This window comes from Corvus moneduloides, chromosome 1 (genome assembly GCF_009650955.1).
Source record: "Corvus moneduloides isolate bCorMon1 chromosome 1, bCorMon1.pri, whole genome shotgun sequence".
NCBI lineage: Eukaryota > Metazoa > Chordata > Aves > Passeriformes > Corvidae > Corvus > Corvus moneduloides.
Window position 1 is genome coordinate 147,661,926 of NC_045476.1, and position 21,195 is coordinate 147,683,120.

The 21,195-nt window shown below is 35.1% G+C and overlaps 1 protein-coding gene across 1 annotated transcript in view; it reads left to right on the plus strand.

Moving 5' to 3' along the window:
* The window catches only part of EMC2 (ER membrane protein complex subunit 2), a 38,712-nt gene extending 18,523 nt beyond the window's left edge, over positions 1-20,189 (plus strand). The window contains exons 6-11 of the mRNA XM_032131550.1: positions 6,831-6,916; positions 7,087-7,146; positions 9,474-9,555; positions 10,693-10,803; positions 11,673-11,777; positions 17,598-20,189. Of these exons, the coding sequence (XP_031987441.1) occupies positions 6,831-6,916; positions 7,087-7,146; positions 9,474-9,555; positions 10,693-10,803; positions 11,673-11,777; positions 17,598-17,684 (531 nt within the window). The 3' untranslated portion in view covers positions 17,685-20,189. The remainder of the gene's footprint in view (positions 1-6,830; positions 6,917-7,086; positions 7,147-9,473; positions 9,556-10,692; positions 10,804-11,672; positions 11,778-17,597) is intronic.
* The last annotated feature ends 1,006 nt before the right edge of the window (positions 20,190-21,195 follow it).

Consider the following 21,195-nt stretch of genomic DNA (forward strand, 5'->3'; position numbering starts at 1 on the left):
GTAAGCTGGGAATGCACTATGTGGTCCTAAAAGTACGGGTTTTTTGCTTTTGACGGAGTGTCATTTACCATTGCAGGGTTTTTTTGCTTCTTGTTCAGTTGTGATCAGTGAAGAGAGCAGAGTGCATTCCATTTTTCCCATGTTTTGTGAGTGTAGCACTTCCAAATGTTGATGGAGATTTTGTATCTTGAAATTAAGTATTTGAGAACATAAGAACAGCTGTACTGCAGTTGTGGCAAAAGTCCGTTTTACTTGTCCTGTGTCTGACTTTGACTTATTGCAGATCCAGAGGTGTGTAAGACCAGGGCAATGACAGTTTGCTGTGGTCTGTTCTGCCACTTTCTTTTCATCTTCATGTTGCAGTTTTCCTGTGCCAGAAGTGATAACTCTGTTTTTAATGGCTCTTCATGAAATTTCTGCATAGATTTATTTTAAATTTGTTTAAGTTTGCCATGCCTACATCTACAACATAATTGAGAAATTAAATTTTGTAATTGATTAATGGATTGGGCAAATCTCCTGGGTTTTTTTCATTCCCACACCTTCAATCTAACAATTTTATTTAATGCCTCTGAATTCGTCTGTTACTGTCAGCAGTTGTTTTCACCTTATTAATACTCATGACTTTAGGGATCTTTTGCACTTTTTTCCCCTCTAAACTAACAAGTCCTAATGTGCAGCAATTCTTGTTGCCATTCTGTGCCTTTAACTCTGCTGCTGTTCTGAGTGTCAGTTCTGTGTTTTTTCCTTTATTTGGGTGAGAAATGAGAGGACAGAACAGCAGTCAGTAATGCAAGAGCATTATGAACTTAAAAACAACAAAATGATGCCACAGATGTGTCTTTTCTGTATTCTTTTCTGTATTCATTTCTGTATTCTTTTCTAATAATTCCAGTATCACCGTATTTTCAGTTTTGGGTTTTGGAGCAGGGTTTTTAGATTTTTTTAAGATGGCTTCTGAACACTGAACTGATGTTTTATAGAACTGTTTATTGCAAGTCCAGTATCTCCCTCTTAACTGGATAAACTCAGCTTTTTTGTGTACATTAAATTAGTATTGTTTGACCCTATATGCAGCCAGTTATGTAGATTAAGTTTCAGGGTTTGTTTTATTGTGCTGATAAAAGTATTTATTATGATTCATTATTTTGAATGCTATTTTTTGCTGTTGTCTTTTGTTCTTTATACTTAAAAAACTCCTTATCGACATTTAACTTTACATCACTATTAATTCCCTTGTTAGATCACTTATCAGGAGTGCTGATTAGTAGTTTTTAGTACAGGTGATTCTGGGATTCTCAGTGCAGAGAGCCCTTTCCTTTTTTACTTATTTATCCATCCCCTATTAGACTGTGGTAACTCTAGTTTCCTTCAGAGCTTTCAGCTTCAGGGTGAGACATCTTGTTGAAATTATTTTTTAAGTCAAAGATGACTTTTACATGGATCTTTATTCATCTACACTTAGTGATTCCTTGAAGAACTCCAGTAGATTAGGGAAGCCTTACTTTCCTCTGTGTAAACTGTTCTTACTTTTTGTTGGTATATAGCATTTTTCCTGTTTGCCAGTTCCAAGCTTTAGCTTTTCAGCCTTTACAGCTTCTACCAATTTTCTCCATGCTGGTGTTAGTCTTTATAGGTTGTTTATTGGGTTCCCCCAGAATTCTGTAACAAGTCATGTTTTGCTTTGACATTATCCCTAAAGGAGCAGCTTCAACCCAGTGGCTCTGTGCCTGCATAGGTTTGCATGACTTAACTGTCTTTCGTAACTGACTTTGAAAAAAAGTCTGAATTCTGGTAAGAATACGTTCTTTATTGTGGTTGTTTTTGATCGCGTGCTATTTTTTGACATCTGTGTAATTTTTTCCGTGCATCTTTGTTGTAGTTGTTTACACTTGTTTTGATTTGCATATTGCAATTTCAAGAAAAATGTTTCAATGTATCAAACTCTTAGACCAAATGCACATTTTCTAAAATATTAAAAAGAGAGAAAAATTTCTTTTTAAAATGAAAAGTATCATTTGTTTAATGCTGTAGTAGTTATAAAGATAAGAAGTTGTTCCTTTCCTAGGGGTGTTAATCCCTGAAAATTCTCCTACTAATACTTTCTTTGCAACCATGAAATTTAGAACAATGTTAGACTCTCTTTTGGTATGTTCTACTAATGAAATGCAGAAGTTGATAAATGTTCAAGTCTTCGCTTCATTTTGAGTCTACTTAATGCTAATTAAAAAGAATCATGACAAATGGACGATTAGTTCTTATGCCAGATTAGGAATTTTTAGTCTTTCAAAGAAATACCTTAGAAAGGTTCACTCCTTAACAAATTTGTACATACTGAGGTACCTTTGTCCAGATGATACTGTTTCTGTAAAGTATTACTTTAAGATGCTTGTATGTTTCAATTAAGAATTGTGGATTTATAGAATTAGCCAATAACCATTCTAGAGTTTTGCTTTAAACTCTGGAAAATTGATGGGGGAAATCCATGTCATAGTATCTGCGTGGTCAAACACTGCAGATCTTGTTACAGCACTGGAGGTTTTGCCTTTTCCGTTTTACTTAAGGTGGAAGGAGAAAGAAGATTGAGTTAGTTTTTGTATGAGGCTTGTTCTAGAAAGCCTTACTGTTGTGATGTGAAGAACTGAAATGTACTCTCTAAATGCTATTTTTTAAATCTTTATCAAGGTAATTGTTTGTGCCTATTTTAGTGGGCTTCTTAGACTTCAAAATAATTTTAAGTCCCTGTAGTTAAAAATAAATTTCTCAAGAATATTCTTGGTCGCCTTGAAATTAATAATTGAACAGATTTGTACTCTGCATTTTGCAGTTTTTTAGTATCTTGCAGTAGGTCCCTTAAAAGTGAGTTTGTATTTTGATATGTGAGGTTTTTGGTAAAAAGGACCTTTAACATAATAAAACATGAAATTGCCTGGTTTTCTTTTATCAGCTGGTTGTAAGGCAGGTAATAAATTGGAAGTATGATATAAATGCTAGGTAAAGCTTCTGTAGAATTGGTGTGAGTCTGGCTTTACTTAACAAGTAACTATTTTTGTATGCTAAAGTGGTTATTAGTGTTCGTTGTGGTTCTGTGCAGTAAGGCATTTTGTTTAATTTGTATGGAAATAAAGAAAAATTGATCCTATGAGTGTAAATTGTCATTAATTATATTGCTGTCCTCCGGATGCTCGGGAAACTGTGTGAGCCCCAGCTCACAGAGCAGCACTTAAGTTGACTCACACAGTGAGCTCATGGGCAGTATAAATGAGAACAAGAATTAGAAGTTTGCAGCACACAAATAGGCCCATGTTTTGGTTGTAATGCAGACCTTTTTGTATATATTTTTCTTAACGTACCGACTACTGGAATTACTGAATTTTACTTTTATTTAAAAAAACCTGATAGACTTTATGATTCAAAGAAAAACTAGGAAGTCAGGTGGGAAAGTAGTTTGTGAATAATACCATTAAAATTAAAAGCAGTAGTAGTATGTTTTCATGTCTATATTTTTTCACCTGTCATATCATGACTGTGAATCACAGATCTGAATACTTCAGATCTACTGAACACTCTGTGCATATCTCTTGGCTTTATGATTTTATTCAGGTGATGGAAAAAGTTAGAATTTGCTTTAAAAAAACTCTACATCCTCACTGAATTCTTTCCAGTGGTTTTAAAAAGACTTTCAGAAATTCTGTGCTACTAGACAATGTTTTGTTCTTCCTCAGGATGTCACCACTGCTTTGAGTGGCTGAGCCTCTCTTTTGTAAACTCAGGGTTTTCTGTAAATAAACTTAGCTCCCAGCATTTCTGAGGGTGAAGAGAGTGCAGATTCCAAACCCAGGTGCTGCTATATTTTTGGTGATAAAAAAGGGAAGTTTTAAATACCGTTTTTCCTTTGTAAAAGTGTAATTTTGAAGAAATTTCATGGGATTTGGTGCAGAAGGGAGCTTCTGTCAAATGTATATGTAATTCATTTAATTCCTAAGTACTACCACCAGAATATGTTAATTATGTCTAATGCTTTTGTCCTTGTTATTAGATTGCATTAGATTACATGTTTGCTGTAGGTAAACATCAGCTTCTATTTGGGACTAGAAATAGTTGTAGCTTTTCATAAATGAATGTCTTGAGGCTTCTTTGATTTATGTTACTTGGAAGTGCTGTGGTTAAGAAATAAAGCAGCCATGGAAAATGTGTTTCCAGACTCTTTTGGAGGACTGACTTGGATGCAATTGAAGGAGTTGCATTAGAAACAAAGAGGAGAGTGACTTATGTAGACTGTTCCTGTTTGCCATTGCAAATTAAGTTGTCATATGCATTGATTGATTTTATACGTTTAATAGATTATTTTAGTTCTCAAGGGTTTACTTTAATCAGGCTCTTGATTTCTTTAAATTTTGAAAATAACTGAGTTGTTAATCCAACAGCTACGTTTAAAAAGCTACATTTATAAAGTCAATAGTCTGTTACCTGCAAAAACCCTTCTGTCTTGGTTGGCTGTACGAATGCTTGATGCATTCCTTTGGCTGTGCATGCTGTTATCCCCACTTTCCCTTTTTTCATGTTTCAGGCTCAGTGGGCAGGTCACTGGGCTGTGTATAATGACAGCTTTGGGTAGTGGGTTAACGCTGCCCTGGTGTTCCCACCATAGCAAGGGGGTGACCTGCTTTACAAACGCTTTGAGAGCTCCATAAAACGTCACAGCGAACAATCACCGGGGTTTTGGTTAGGGTTTTTTTGGTTGTTACTCTATGGTTTTGTTTGTAATAGCAGCATGATAAGCATGTGGGATTATTCTTTTTGAATTTAAAGAAAATAAGTTTAATTATGCTGTTACCTTTATTTTTTTAAAAAGCAAAAATAAAATAGAGTGTTGCTGTTACAGTGATAAATGTGTCAGCAGTTAAAATTTCCAGTTATGGCTTTTAGCCAGATGTCTCCCAGTAAAAGTAGAATGGTGTATGTAACTTCACAGGTTGCAGTTTGACAAAGAAGCAGTGGAAGCCACACTGCTTGTGTTCTAATTTGGCCCCTGATGAATGTTCTTTCTGCCTGTGTCTTACGTTTAATCAGAAAAGTCAAATACTTTTTTCCTCACTTGAGTTATTTTCACTGAATTTTCATTGAATACGTGTTTGTGAGGGAGATAAAGGAGATTAATTAAAAGGAAAGAATGAACTTCATGTCAAAAGCATTTCTACCTTTTCTGTTTTGATGCTTGAACTAGTTTATCCCTCTCTTCTTTTGGAAGCAATTGATTAGTTCAATTGGTGATTAAAGTCTAAAAAATTATTTAGGAGAGTATTTATGTTTAAAATGATGTAAATCTACAAGAACTCTTGCAGGGCATATGTGACTGTGAACTTGGGTACATCATGAATAAATTAATTTCAGAGCTATCTGAAATTCAAAGATTAAAATTGTTTAAGATTTTGTTGAAAAGTTGTCTGTTCATGTGCTGTCAAGGCTTCTGAAAGGTGATACCCAACTGTATAAACTCTTTATAAGATATGAAATAGGATGAGAGCTATGAAGGGAGTAAGCAGTGGGACTTAATTACCAGAAAAGTGTGCTTTATACTTTTGGTCATTATTATCTCATGGAGAAATGGCATACAAGAGTGTATGTACAGGCAGACATCATGTACACTAGACCATCTGTTGTGTCATTTCTGATCACAGTGGTTGTGATCACCCAAGAGCACAGGGATTAGAGGTGAGGAAGGAGGCTGATGGCATTCCTTCTTTAAGTTATGTTATGCTGGAATTGTATTTTTCTTTTGTTCTCTCAGATTTCTAATCTGATGACTTTCAGGGTGGCTGAGGTGTGCTGTTTGCTGCCAGCTGGGAAGATTCCTTTGTTCTGAATCACACCTCAAGTGTATGTTGATACTCAGTTGGTTTGAGCATGGTGCTGATAACATCAAGGTCACAGGTTCGACACCTGTGTAGACCATTCTAGTAAGAGTTGGACTCGATGAGATCCTTGTTGGTCCCTTCCAGCTCAGAATAATCTGTAGGATTGATGACACCTACAGGCCTGAAAACTGTAACCAGCATCATTCAGAAGCTGGAATATTGGATTGAAGTACAGAATAATCAACTATTACAATCCTGTATATCTTATCTGCTTCTGGTCTCTAACAACTTCTATGTACTTCAAAATTTAAATACATTATAATTCTTAAAACTCATTTTTATATTGTTTAAATTGAAATACTTTTCTACCCACATATCAAAGTACTGCTCAGATTTTGCCATTGAATTGACTATTTTGTATTCCCTTTACATTGCAGAGCCTACTTTGTGCTCCAAGAATGATGAGAGACTTGTTTAGGAAATTGTTGTGTATTTAGCATTAGTTAAAGATGGCATTCAGCACTCCAACAAGAATATTTTTTAATGGCTGAAAGCCATACTTAAACAGAGTACAACAACTAAGATGCATCTGTGAGATTTTCTAGGACTCAGTCACCATTTCTCCTCTATAGTCATGGATCTTGTGAATGACAAGGTGGGGTCATTGGAACGGCTGAAGATTAGCATCCCCTGCTGTTTTGTAATTATCAGAATCTGGACAGTCATTTATTTGAATGAAATAATGCATACAGTTTGTGCCTCCAAAGAAAAGCATACATAATGCGATTGTAAGAAGAGGTTTTCAATCTCTCAGTGGGATGTCATAGGGTATGTTTATAAACTTCAACCTAGCAGTGTCTCTGCAGTGGAATTCCACTGGTATTGAGATAATAATTTGCACAGTCAAATTGCTTTCCTTACAAAAACCCAGGGAATTATGAGGCCTAATCCTTTATTAATGTCAACCCATAGGCAGCAAGAAAGCGTAAGATTGCCATTCGAAAAGCCCAGGGGAAAAATCTCGAGGCCATCCGAGAGCTGAATGAGTATCTGGAACAGTGAGTGTCTTGCAAGAATACGGAATGTGTTTTGCCATTCTGATAAATCTTTTTAATTAAAATGGAATTTGCATTTAATTTACGCTTTTGCTTCAGTGCTAGTCATTTGCAGAATCCCTTGCACATTCTTTCTTTTTTTTCTTTTTTCCTCTCTTGTCGTCTCTGTACAGATTTGTTGGTGACCAAGAAGCTTGGCATGAACTTGCAGAACTTTACATCAATGAACATGAGTAAGTTGTTTGCTAAGTCCACATAAAAACTGTTAATTTGAAACCCACTCTGTGTAAGTCAAAAACCTCAGTGATTTTTTTTTTTTAAGGACTAGTGATACAAAGTATGCTGTCTCATTTCCAACATGACAGGCCTCAACTGGAAATAATTACCAAGCTTACGTGGCTACCAAATACTTTAAGAAGGCATTTGATTTTCAAACAGAAAGAGTTTACTTAATTACCTGTGTGTTTCAGTAAGTTTTAAAATCTGATGTTTAAAAAAGTGGTTTGAGTGCAGCAGGGAACAGCACTTACTTCCCATCTTTTTTTTTGTTCAAGTGATGTATTTTACTTGTTAGAGATGGTAAATTCTTTACTTCTAAAATCAATTGATCACAGCAACTGATATTCCAATTTTCTTTTAGCCTACCTCTCCCAGAACTTTTAGTAACCTTTAAAAAAAACTCCACAAAGCAAAACATGGATCCAGAGTTGGAGGCATCTGGTCGCCTGGGTACAAAACCCAGTGCGATCAAGAATGCTGAATGTTGTAGTAACTTGCTTATTGGAATTTAATGTTTTTGTTAGCTTTTTTTATTGCTGTAGTGACAGGAGGAAATCCCAGTGTGAGAGGATTAGCTCCAAGCCTTAGTGCAAGTTTTCTAATATCACAGCATTAATTCAAACCTCCACCCAAAGGCATATCTTTTTTTTCCCCTCTTTCTTTAGTTCTTCAGCCCAGCCTGAATTATATCACATTGTTTCCTTCTTTCCTTTTCAGAGGGTAGTAGAAGAATCAAATTGTCAATGAAGAAATAGCTGTTCTCACTGTGAGGGAAAAGTTGTTCCCCAGTCACCTCTCTTTGCACCCCATTCTCAAAGAAAATAGTTATTAAATTCCTTTAAATGATGACTTCAGAAATAATCTAGAATTTTGATACCTGGATTTCCATTTGTTTGGGGAAATCTACCAGCCACTTTTCCAAGAAAACAGCTACTAAAAAAAAATTAGCTAGAAAGATACTTAAGCTTGTCAGATCTGTCAGTACGAAAGTGAATGAGAGAGTGGTGCAGACATACGTATTCCATTATTGGGTTGGGGTTTTTTTGCTATAATCTTTATTATGAAATTGTGCAGTAAACTCCAAGAAAGGAATTACTTTTCCTTGTATTTGTCTTGGTCTATAATTCCAATAAAAAGCAGTATGTAGAAATTCAGTTCATGGAAAGAATTCACAGTGCTCACTGTACTTCTATGAGCATCATTATTATTGATAACAGGGAAAAATTGGGCTTGTGAAATCACCATGCTCTCATTGTTCATAAACACACTTAGATGTACAAGGTTTACGCAGTCCTCAGTTCTACCCTGTTCTGCAATGAGGATTCTGGCTTCTGCTTTTGGAGAATGAGGTGGCTGCCCTTTTATCTCAAAATTGATAATTGTTATAGATACACAACTGTCATAATATGCATTAGAGAAAACCACAGCGTATTATTTTAGGATACAAGATTTTACAGATAATATGGTTTAATATGGTCTCATAATTGCTAAATTGCTTTTACTGCGATATTAGGTATCTACCCGCACTGTCCTTATAAACCTTGTGTCTCTGAATTTTGGAATCCTATCACGTAAACTAGTGGTATCGTGTATCTCTAGACGATGCAAATTGTGCAGAAAATTCTATTATTTGAAAGATCATGAAGCCGAGATTCTGCTCAATAAACCTGCATTTTGAGCTTGACTTCTTAATTCTTTCTTGAAAGCTTTCAGAAAAAAAGCCTCAAGGACTAGCCTTTTCTTTTCAAATGATAAGGATTTGCCCATTTGGACAGGTCTGATGCCATTTTCCTACATAGATTTGATCTGTTTGAGTTTTAGAACTGTTCTTAGTATGATTTTTTTGATCTCAGTTCTGTGGCTGACTGTTGTCAGGTAAAGTTAATTGACAGTGTAAATGCTATGGTCTGTAGTTGGCTTTATGAATCCTCAGGTAGCTGAATTTTCTTAGGAAAAAAATGAATTATTTTGTAGTCTCAGCTCAGTATCTTACAGTACCTAATACCTGTTTCTGCTCATCACGCTGATAAGAAATGGCACTTACTAATAAGAGAGAAGTATATTAAATACTCTTCGTGAGCTGTTCCTTATATACCTAGACTATTAGATTTTGTGTATTTTGTCTTGGTTCTAAACATCATTTTAAAATGAAACATTTTTATTAATTGTGAATCGTGATTTTATGGGGGGAAAAGTAAGACTTTTATTGTGCTGTAAAAAAACGGAAGCGAAGAGCTGTGTACTCTTGTTTCATTTTATCACTGTTTTTTGTATTCCTCAGCTATGCAAAGGCAGCCTTCTGCTTAGAGGAGCTTATGATGACTAATCCACACAACCACTTATATTGTCAGCAATATGCTGAAGTAGGTATTTCAGAAAAATCGATTATGTTTTATTACATTTTCTGTTTTTATGTTACAGAAGTGGTGAAAATGGTTTCTTTAATTTTTCCCTAAGAGATTTAAAAGAGTACACGGAGAATGTTAACATCTCATAGACCTGAATATGTTTTGAAAACTGTGTTTTCTTACTCAGTGTGACTAAGCTAAATATAAGAGTTAGGGCAGGAATTATTGAAGATAAAAGCTAATTTTAATTGAACTCTTCTTGTTGAAGTTTTTATGCGCTTTTCAAATTAAGTGCATGAGAAGTTAAATTTTTCTACAGCAGTGCTTCCTAGGTGGTTATGATATATTGCCTGTTACTGTGGACTCAGATCTTGAAATCCACATTCCAAATTCTGCCTGAAAGGAGCACTGGGGGAAGAGAGGTAAAAACTAGAGGTAAATTTAGAAGTTTTAGCTCAAGGCTTTAGCCATTTGAATTATCTTTTTTTTCCAGATTATATTTTTTTTTCCTAAATTGTACTGTTAACTGCTTAGAATGGGTTTAATTTGTTTAGTTAACGTGGATAAAATTGGGTTGACATTAAAACTTGAAAGCCTTAGTAGCTTTCTCATAGAAAGACTTCGAGGCATATCTTGTAGTATTTATCCCTCTTTTTGTTGATCTAATATCTGGAAAAATGAATGGAAAAACAGTGGAGTAATACTCTAAACTTTGTGTGCTGTTTTGAATACATAATGAAAGGCATTGTGTTGTTTTGTGTACTGGTTTCATGCGTGCTGTGGAAACATACTGTCAGTATGGATTTCTGGTAGTCAGAATTTAGATTTAAATTTGTGCTGCTTTTCATAAGAGACTATCCCAAGGTTTCAAGTATTTGTAGGTGAAAAGTAATCACTTTTTAATCTTGTAGCAATACATTAATTAACTTAATGCTGGGGTTTTTTCTCCTATAGTTAAATATTTTAAAATGTATATATTGCGAAGAACTTGAATTTCTCCCAGGCCAGTATTTGGCCTTTGATAGGACTCAACCTGATTTGAAATGTCATGTGAAACAAACTTGGAGTGAATTTTTGTAATATCATTGCTTCAGAGTGAATTCCTGAGGTAGGAATGACATGCAAGTTTCAGGAGCTTATAATTTTTTACAGGTTAAATACACTCAGGGGGGGCTTGAAAACCTTGAGCTATCAAGAAAGTATTTTGCACAAGCACTGAAGCTTAACAACAGAAATATGAGAGCTCTATTTGGACTTTATATGGTAAGCATGATTATATATTTTCCATGTTATCATTTTGAATTATCCTTTGCCATTTGCTGTTTTGTTTTTTCCCCCTGTTGTTTTAACTTAATAGCTCAGATTATTAACACTGTTTTAAAATACAAAGTATTTTATGTACATTTGGAGTATGGACAATTTTGTGCCAGTAAGTACTCCTTACTTGAAGTGCTCTTAACCTTTAAGTCTTGCCTGTATTTTCAAAAGAATTATAATTATTGGCACAGGAAGGTAATTTCTTGAAAAAGGATTTAAAGACATGCTCCTGTCTAGAGGATGATGAACTGCTGAAGAATACCAGCACAGTAGCATTGATTCCTTGCACAGTGCATTTATTTATATAAGTAAAAAACTCTCTTTGGTTCTTAAGTAATATTTTTTATTCTTTCAGGTAAAAGTGGACATACTTTATGTAGAGTCTTACCTGCTTTTAAAATGTGTTTTCTGATGCTACAGGGAAAAATGTCATGTTTTTAATGGCAATTTGGACATACAAGTGATGTATTTTATATTGTCTATGGTAACAAATTGAATGCGGAAAACTAATTCATAACTCTCAGTTTAGGAAAAGCAAATTAGATTAGATGATCATGTCCAGGTCTGGTTCTTAACTCAATACACAACTGAACTGAAGTTTAATGTAGCTTTAAATAGAACAAACAATAGCTTAAAAAGTTCAGCTAATTCTTACCTGGATGCTGTTTGCCAGTAACTTTAAAATTTTTTTTTGTCTTTTTCCACTGTCACTGTGCATGGAACTTGGACTGTAAGGATGCTGAATGTTCTCTTATTTCATGCACATAAGTTTTATAGTTACACTGGGTTTTGTTTTTATTTTATTGTATTCCTAGTCTGCCAGTCATATTGCTTCCAATCCAAAAGCAAGTGCAAAAATGAAAAAAGATAATATGAAATATGCCAGCTGGGCAGCAAACCAAATAAACAGAGCATACCAGGTTAGTACTTCACCGCTTTATGATACTTTTGACATGCTCTATAGTTCTTTCCTGCACTTTTATCAACTGCTGATCAAGAGGTTAAATAGGACATGTAAATCAGCATAATCTGCTTGGATGTTTTATGTTCTGCTTCAGTTTGATTTCCAGGAAACCTTAACTAATATAAGGTTGATATTTTACATTTATTAATTACTATCATGTACTTAATAACTTTAAACAGATTTTTCCTACTAATATTAACTGAATGTACACTAGTGTAATACTGACCTCCAAGACTTGGTTCTACAGCTATTTTGGTAGAACTTGGTGTCTCTTTAGAGTGACTTTGTTACCCACTTCTGTTTTACTAGAAAACAAATGAAAATTCTAGAATTTTTATTTTCCTTGAGTTTATTCTGACCTTTCAAAGTCGTATTTAATTGCCTTAGTATTTGTGACTGAAGTTGGTTTTGTGTAGTTTTGTAGAAAAATGCTTGTTGAGTTGTGAAAACATAGACTTTGTAGGCCACGATCAAAGCTTGCTGAAGTCTTTTCAACTTTTTGAAAAATTAGGTGTAAACTTTTATATTTCCTATTGTATTATAAGCATCTATTTCTTTCTCTAACTGTGAATGAACACATGTTTTAGCTCAGAGACTCTGCTGTCTGTGCATCCCAAATATAGTATGCTGATTTGACTCCCTTACAGCTATTTTTAATGATCTGCTAATCAAAGTTTATATATAAGTAATCCTGAACATCAAAATCATACTGTCCAGTTCTCCCCACAGTTTTTTCTTTGAGCAAAAGTATTGATACTAAATGCAAAGACTTTGTATACATGTAACACTTCTTTCTCTCTGCAATATTTCAGTATCGGAACCCAATATTTAATTTTTTTCTTGTTGCTACTGTTTCACAGTTAGTACTACCAAATGGCCTTTTTACAAGTACCATCTATTATGAAATTAAATTATATTTTCCTTTTACAACTAGTGCAGTTTTCCTAATACATACTGCATGTCAGTTCCTTGCCAAGAGTGCAGCTTCTTGTGGCTGATGTGTTTTTGATATATTCCAACTTAGAGGTATTTTCCATTTCTCCTAATTGGCCCTGTAGCTTCTGACTGTACAGTGAAGAGTATTGTATCCCTGGGGACAAAATGAAGAATTTTATACCTATGTGCCTAAATTTTATTTCTCTTCTGCTGTTTAAATCACTCTGCTTTTCATTAATAAACCATTTACCTGCTCACAATGGTAAGGTGTGTATGAATTAACTACTTTGTCTGATGTTTCATAAATAACCAGGGCTTCTTTTGACTTGAACTAGGCCTGACATTCCTGTAAGCACAGCACTGACAGAAGACTCAAGTATTGCAGAATTCAAAACAAAACAAAACTTCCAAAAAAAAAGAAAAAGAAAAAAACCCAACACAAACCCAACCAAAACAACAAAAAACTTATAATAACTGTCAAAGAATGGAATACACTATGGATTCATAGTTGATAGAACAAAACAGGTTTTAAAAGATGTGTGAATTTTTTGTGAAAACCAGTATTCCATGTTTTACATCTTAGTAAATGAACTGCTTAGATTAGAGTGGATTTGCACATGTTTTAAGTAAATATTGTGATTGGAGTTCAAAGTACCGGTAGAGACTTGTAAGCACTTCTGGGAAACAGCCCCTTTTAAGGTTGCATCAGGGTAGAAATTTAAAACCGGTAGTGGTTGTGGACTGGCCTAGAAGACCTGGAAATAGGCAACTCCTGGTTCTAAATATAATGGATGTTTAATTAAGACAGTTTCTAGTTAATTGATGCATATCCAGATAAGCATACCTGATTTTTTTTTCTTTTCCTTTTTTTCTCTCCACATGGCTTACTGTTAAGATCATAATGTCTCTAACAAAACATGACTTTTGTTGGGATTGGTGTGGTGCTGGGGGCATTTTTGAGTGTGTGGGGTTTTTGGGGGGGGTGATTGTTGGTTTTTTTTTCTTTTAGTTTGAATTTTTTTTAATTACTGTTTCTGTGGAGTTCTTTTGGATACTACATTAAGCATTTTTGGTTGATGCTTACCAGAACAGGCCATGTTAACACAATTAACATGCATGCATACATATATATATATATATATATAGCATACTTTAGCTGCTCTTGTTAGCTGTTTGGGGTATAAAGTGAAGAACACTGTGTATGATTAGAATCTTAGGGAAAATTCAGCTCTTGAGAAAATGAAAGTGCTCAAGCTCAAGCCAGGATCTGGCAAGTAAATGGGGTGAACACCCCCTTCCTCTGCCCAGAAGAACCACAAGAAGCTCTAGAGAGTACAGCTGGGCAGGGTAGCCCCAGCCCAACCCTCCTGACCTTGTTACATGGCTGCAGAAGCATTTGGCTACTCCAGTCTCTGTGTCAGAGACTCAGAACATCCAGCAGCTACAGCCTGTGGTGTTGGGTGATGCTGTAAGTGGCAGTTCCCCTATGAGTCAGTGTTGATTTGTTGCTTCCTCGGTGAGCTGAGCAGTTGGAAATTGTCACCATTTGGACCTGAGGATGAAGTCTTGGCCACTTGTGCCAGGCAAGCAGCCCTTACAGTGTTCCTGCCTTAGTGGAGGGTATGTCTAGACAGGTTTGGTTTTAAGCTGGATATTTATATTATCTCTGTAAGTCCTCCCCACTTTCCATGCATTATCCACCTGTAAAGTGCAGTAAGAGCCTTAAAAGCTTGTTGGGTTTAACATTGACTTATTTTATTGGTTGGACATTCTCATACTGCTAAATGAAATTTTTCTGGTGGTCATGTTCAAGACAGCAAAATGCATTTGGAATCCTGATTTGGATATCTAGACAAATTATGTGAAATTGTGACTTCAAATTCCAAGTTATTAATGCAAAAAGTTACTTTTGAGCAATTGTCTTGCAGTGAGATCATTCCCTGTTTTCAGTTTGGATTTGAACTTGAATTATCAGCAGTTTTCTCAGTAATTTTGGAAAACTGCCTTTATTTTTTCAAATAACTGGCTATAGTTGCTTTTTTATTATTTAGGGTTTTTTTTTGTTTTTATATGCAATTCACTTGAAATATTTTTACTAGTCCCCTTCTTTCAATTTATTCTGTCATTCAAGCAGTGTGCTTTGGCACTTGATTTTTGCTTTTTCTGTGCATTCTTCTATGAAATCAGAGAAACTTCTTAGTTTATTGTCATTTAAAAAAAGCAATGTTTGAGTATAAATAGAAAACCTTATTTCACCAATGTCAGTTAGACTGTGCAGCACTGTCTTTACAGGAAAACATGGTGATAAAGAATAATTTAAAAAATTTCTGAAAAGCACAGATATTTGACACTCCATCTAGTTAATATACTTATTTTGATGTTAAATATGTAACCATCATTGCTGATTAGTACTTCTCATCTGTGTCTAATCTAGGAGAAATGTAAACTTCTTCAGGAAGACAGAAAGGTTTTGTAGCTAGGGCTGCTGTATGGAGCTGGAATTCCTGGCTGCTAACACATCCTCTGAAAAAAAAAAAGAGGTCATTATTCTCCAGGCTTCTTAAATTTAATTGACTGGGTGGAAAAAAACCCAAATAAAATTTAATTTTAATCTTGTATTTCAGAAGTTAGTGAAGTAGTCACTATTCAAAGAATTAGTTTTAAGTTTATTATTATTATAAGCTTACTTTTGCCTTATGACTGGGAAACTGGATCATTCCATCTGTGCAGACCCCGACAAGAACTTCTGTCTGTTCTAACTGAGGACATGAGTCATAGTTACCTTACCACCAAAACAAAATAAGGCTACCTGGTGCTCTTCAATTAGGTAATTGGTTTAGCATGTCCTCTGTTAGAAGCATTTCAGCAGAGGCAGGCGAGTTTGATTAATGCTCACAAAAATCTTCAATGTGACCCTACTTGTAGTAATTTTCCAGATACATGCTTCTTGGGTACATTGCATAAATTCTTCTGTGTTAGCAATCTACATATTATTTATGGCTGGAGAGGTGATTTTGTTACTAACCATTTGGGAAAGAGAAAATTAAATCATGACTTAAGAAATGGATTCCAGCTCAATCAGTCAAATTGCTGTGTAATGGCTGAATAGACAAAATAATTGTTTGTCAGGGCAAATTTGAAGTGATTACATTTCCAAGTGTACTTCTGGTTGTTATGACGCAGAGTGGTTTTATTTGTTCAGCTTAAACTACATGTCAGTACCATGAAGCCAACCGCTCTTGAAATTAGCAAGTAGCATTTTTTTAAACTAATGTCATATGTCAATTTTGCTTCCAGTGTCCATGGCGAGAATAAGAAAAAATTTTCTATTTTGAAGCTTTTCTCTGCATGCTTTCTGTATGGCTTGCAAAGTGTGCTTTTTGACCACAGTATATTTAGGCTTCTGTGCTTTTTATTGAAATTTCTGAATGCTTTGAGTTTGAAGCAGGTTTTCACTTGAAACTTTTGACTTCTGTTTTTAACTTGCTTGTTTTTGTGAAAGGATTTGGAATTCTCAAGTGTCTGTTTAATGTGAACAAAGAGAGGATATTTTATTCAATCAGGTATAAGCAAAAGTTGCTGCTTTCACCTTGGAGTGTTAAGAAATCTTGGGTTTTCCTCTGAAGCTGACTATAGCATGGCACTCTGGAAACTGCACAACCTGAGCAATGGGTTTATATATACTACTAGAATCAAAACCTTGCACATCAGTTAATCACCTGGAAATAAAAAACGTGAAAATACAGTGTTTTCAGTACATCTCTAAGCTGTAAAGTGTTGTCACAGTAACAACATTTCTCCTAACTATTTAATTTGAAATAGCTTATCATTTGCTGTGCCAAAACTATGTTTTTAAAAAACTCGGTGCTGATTGGGAATCGCAATGCTAGATTGTAGCCCCGGGGTCAAAAGCAGGTTAACAGGTCCTGCAGCTTGTTGCTGGTGTGATATTACCTGAGTTTGATGACTTAATCTTTCTTAACAGGTCATGAAGAGTTTGCTAAATTAAGTTAATTACAAGAGAGAAGGGACACATTATAAATCAAGGACTAACTATGCGAGACACCAGTGGTATTTGAAATAAAAAACTTCAAATTGAAAATTTATTGAGTGTTTAGATTTAAGTAGAGAATTTAAGTAGAGAATAACATTTAAGTAGAGAATAGACTGTTTTACTAGAAGCAAGTTTTAGTAACCATTTCTGTAATTTCTTTACCACCCCTTCCAACCTGAAATGCAAAACGTTTTAGTGCAGGTGTATTAAAAATGGTTAGGAGTTTCCTTTGACTAAAGATCAACCTGGTCAATGAATCCCCTGTGTTAGGTATGGCTGATGAGCGATGGGAATTGTCAGTATCATTAGAAAAACCCTTGAGCTCAACATGGAGTGGTCAGCATTTCCTGTCCTTCTGCCCCTTCCTTTCTAAAGTCATTAGTAGTATTTATTAAGCTGTATCTTGCTTTCTTATCAAGACAGACTTATTTCAAATGTTCTCTGAAATTGCCATTTTAATAGTAGGCTACAGTCAAGTACAATGTCATCACTCATGGTTACTTTGAACCATAAAATATATGTTGTCTGGATTATTTCATAGTAAATCTTGATAAGTAGAGCATTTTCTGTCTTGTTTTAACAAAAAGTAATTTGTCTTTGCTTCATAGAAGGAGGGTGATATAGCTTGTATTCTGGTAAAAATTCTGAGTTTCAGTTTTGTGCTTTTAAGTTTGTAGTAAATACAGTTAATTACCCGTATTTGATGTTTAGAACTGTTATTTTCACAGGTTTTAGACATAGAATTTCAGAAATATGACAAATAACCATCCTTTCTTTCCTGTTTAGTTTGCAGGTCGCAGTAAGAAAGAAACTAAATACTCTTTGAAGGCAGTGGAAGACATGTTGGAGACCCTGCAAATCACTCAGTCTTAGTTTGGCACAGAGATCTAATATGAAATTTTCCAACTCAACCTGTGGGTTTTGTTACTCTAGTGCTGTTAAAAGTTAATTTTGTATTGATTAACATGCTATATAAAATAACATTTTATGAAAAGTAAAATGCCTATTTATTGCTGCTATAAAGAAATGTGATTATTACCCACTGAAATGAATAACTTATCCACATAAACAATATAAAGAAACGACGTGCTGCACATCAGTCTCCTCAGATTTTTGTATGTACAGTACCTGCTTCTAAGCCATAATTTGTAGAAATAAACTTGTTAAATGATTAAAAAAATACGGAGACTTATTGAACTTGCAAATGGAAATCACAAATTTACATATGTAGATTAATAACGTATGCTAAGTATTTTTCTTACTTGCATATTTAAGAGTTAAAGCATGCTACAGAGGTACACTCTGGAAAATACATCAAGGAGTGATTATGAGTACACTTTATTAGAGAAGGTTTGTTACGGGTTTTTTTTAATGAATTGATATCTAGTACTGTAGAAATGGAGAAAATTTGCTCATGGACTTTGCTTCAGAGGTGCTGTGATACTGGCTTATGGCTAAAGACATTCTTCTCCATGGCTTTGTGGGCAAATGCTTCTGTGTCCACATAATTCTCCAATCAGTATATGGATATTCCCTCTTTTTTATTCGTTCTCTGTGTCCTTTGCTGTACTTGTGTTTCACATGGTGAATTTCAGCTAAGGCTCTGTGCTGGTCTCTGCTGGTTCTGTGCCCCTGGTGTGGGCACCCCTTTGCTGTGATGCTTTGGCTTCTCCACACTGAGCAAGAGGTACTGCACTGAAAGGGTGACACGAGACAGCTTGTTCAGCTGCCTTGTACTTACTGGGGGATAGTGTTTGTTACACCATCAGCATGAAGCATCTGTCACACTGCAAAACTGTATTCTATTTGTCTTTAGGCACTTGTTTATTTACTCAGATAATTAGTCAAACACCCTAATTAAAGCATTTTGCACTTCTGATCATTCTGGATGTTGTTCACATGTGTACTGTGGCAATTGAGTTGCACAGATGTCATTTCATTTACTACAGCTTCAGTAAGATTGCATAACAGCAGTAACATAGCCTTGGCAAATTCTAATAACAGCATTGTAGTGTTGTTTTCATGGCTGTTACAACCATCCAAGATTATTAGACTTTCAGATTTTATACTGCCTAATCTATATAGATGGGTAGGTTAAAGGCTGTGTATTAAAATGTCCTTGTTATGATCATGGACTTCATGTAATAAAACACAGCTGAGTTCCTTAAAAACAAAGCAGCAACAAAAACTTCCTTCAGAGCTTGAAAATTTGTATAACTGAGCTGTTTTTTGCATGAGACTGGGCCTTTAAGAAACATGTAGGATCTGACTCTTATCCATGAAGTAGGTTGGAGTCCAGTAGTGTGATAGAATGGGTGCCCTGCCATGAGAATTAATTGTATGTGGAATAATAAAATAGCTTAATTCACTGCTGTTGTGTTACAAAACTGCAAATACTGCCTAGTATTATATTCAATCATCTAATTCTAACTTGGGGAAATAGTGCACATCCTTTCATAATAATAATTCACAAACTGGCCTCAGAACAGTACTTGTGGGTAGATTATATATGCTTTGGGTGGAAAACCAGGAAAGTATCATAGTTGAACCTGTGTATTTCTGTTGTAGTCTTTGATTGTATGAGTGTGCCATCTAGAGTTTTAAGCCCTCATTAATGTTTTTTTTCTGTTGTACCTGCGTCTCCTATAATTTGGTTGCATTTTAAAATGAAAAATCATGGGAAGTTGTACTGAAGGTTAAAATTACTTGGTACATAACATTTTACCTCCAAGGTATTAAAAACCAGTAGTGCAGTATTTTTGTGTAGCAGGCATCTGCTGCTGAAATGTGTTGTATATAAAGTTTTGTTCAGAGACAGCGTTCAATATAACTATGTCAGACTTGGGTATTTAGTATATCAGTTTCTCTATAAGGAAATTTGTTCTTGTTTTCACTTATTTGATGACAATTTTTGTGTCATTTGGTTGCTTAGCAGCTTCTCATTTTCATTACTGCTTAGCATCTCTTTGAAATTACTATTTAGCACTCCGATTTGTGCTTGTATTTTGACAAAAATTCCACATAGTAGAGCTTACAAGTTAACCTTGCAAATATTTCTGACAAATTTGTGTTTACTTCAAAAGGTTAAATAAATTACTCCTATGAAAATGCATGGGCGGTCTCTGACAGAGCTACTGAATTGCAGCAATGGAAACTGAGAGTATTTTCCATATTCAAACTTAAAAATAAAGTTTAAAAATCCTCTGTCTGCAGGAGAAGCAACTGCATGAAATGCCCTGAACTCTCAGCAAGGAAGGGCTTGCTGAGAAGAGTAGCTGTCATATAATATGATCTTTGTAACAGAATTTTCCAGTTCTAGTAAATGATTTTGTAATGTTACAGATGGTATGTTTCATTAAAGAATAGGTTTTCAGAGAATGGGTTACTTAATTAACAAATGAACTTCATTATGTTCTGTATTGTGCTCTGACAGTGACAAATGCTACACAAAAATATTAGCAAGCATTCAGTCTCCTCTTTACAAAATAAAAGGCCATGTTTTCATACTGTTTTCAGTTGACAGCGAAAGCTTGGGACCTTTGCAATGCCAGGCTATGTAGTGATGAGCGTGTCTTTATTTTCTCAACCATACTTTGGTAACAGGCTTGACAAGGAGATCTCAGTGTTACCCAGTGAGGTAAAGGTTATTGAAGAGCCACCAAAACCTCCAGTTCTGCCTTTGTGATACAAGTTACTGGTGACTTCTTCAAAACCTTTTGTCCAAATGTTATACAATTCGTAGCTGCAAAAAGCACATCTTGTTTAGAATATATCCCTAAATCTCTTCAGTTCAGTGCCCAGAATATCTTGCAGTTGCTATTGGAAACTCTGTTATTAGTCAACGGAGGACTTCCTCTTGGCAGGGCTGTATTTGTAATGGCATCCATGTTTGCTAGTCACTGCATTTACAGTGGAACTTGTATTTCAGCCAGCTTTAGAAGGGAGGGGAAAAGGAAAGCAAATTAAACTTGACTTACTGGCATGAATTTGTTAGCTTCTTGTTACTTGCACTTTCATCTTCCAAGAACACCAACTGTAGCTACAGTCAGGTTTGCAATAATAATTCTTGTAATTTAAGAGTTTATATATATTCAGCTTTAAACCCAAAACTCTATTATAATCTAAACCATAGAGATCCCAGTGAAACAATGCTGTGTGATGTGCACATATCCCCATATGCAGCAAAGGACTACTCCCACCCTCCTTCAAGTTGGTGTCAGATTAGAAGAGCATTAATACAGTTTTTGACTGTGGTTTTGTCTAGAAAATTAACACGGCTTAGTATTTCTCAAAATACTGCGTAGTACTTGCATTGTTCAGTGTATGAATAGAATTTTAGGGCTATTACTTAACTATGGCAGGTAGTCCACTGTACTACTGTCTA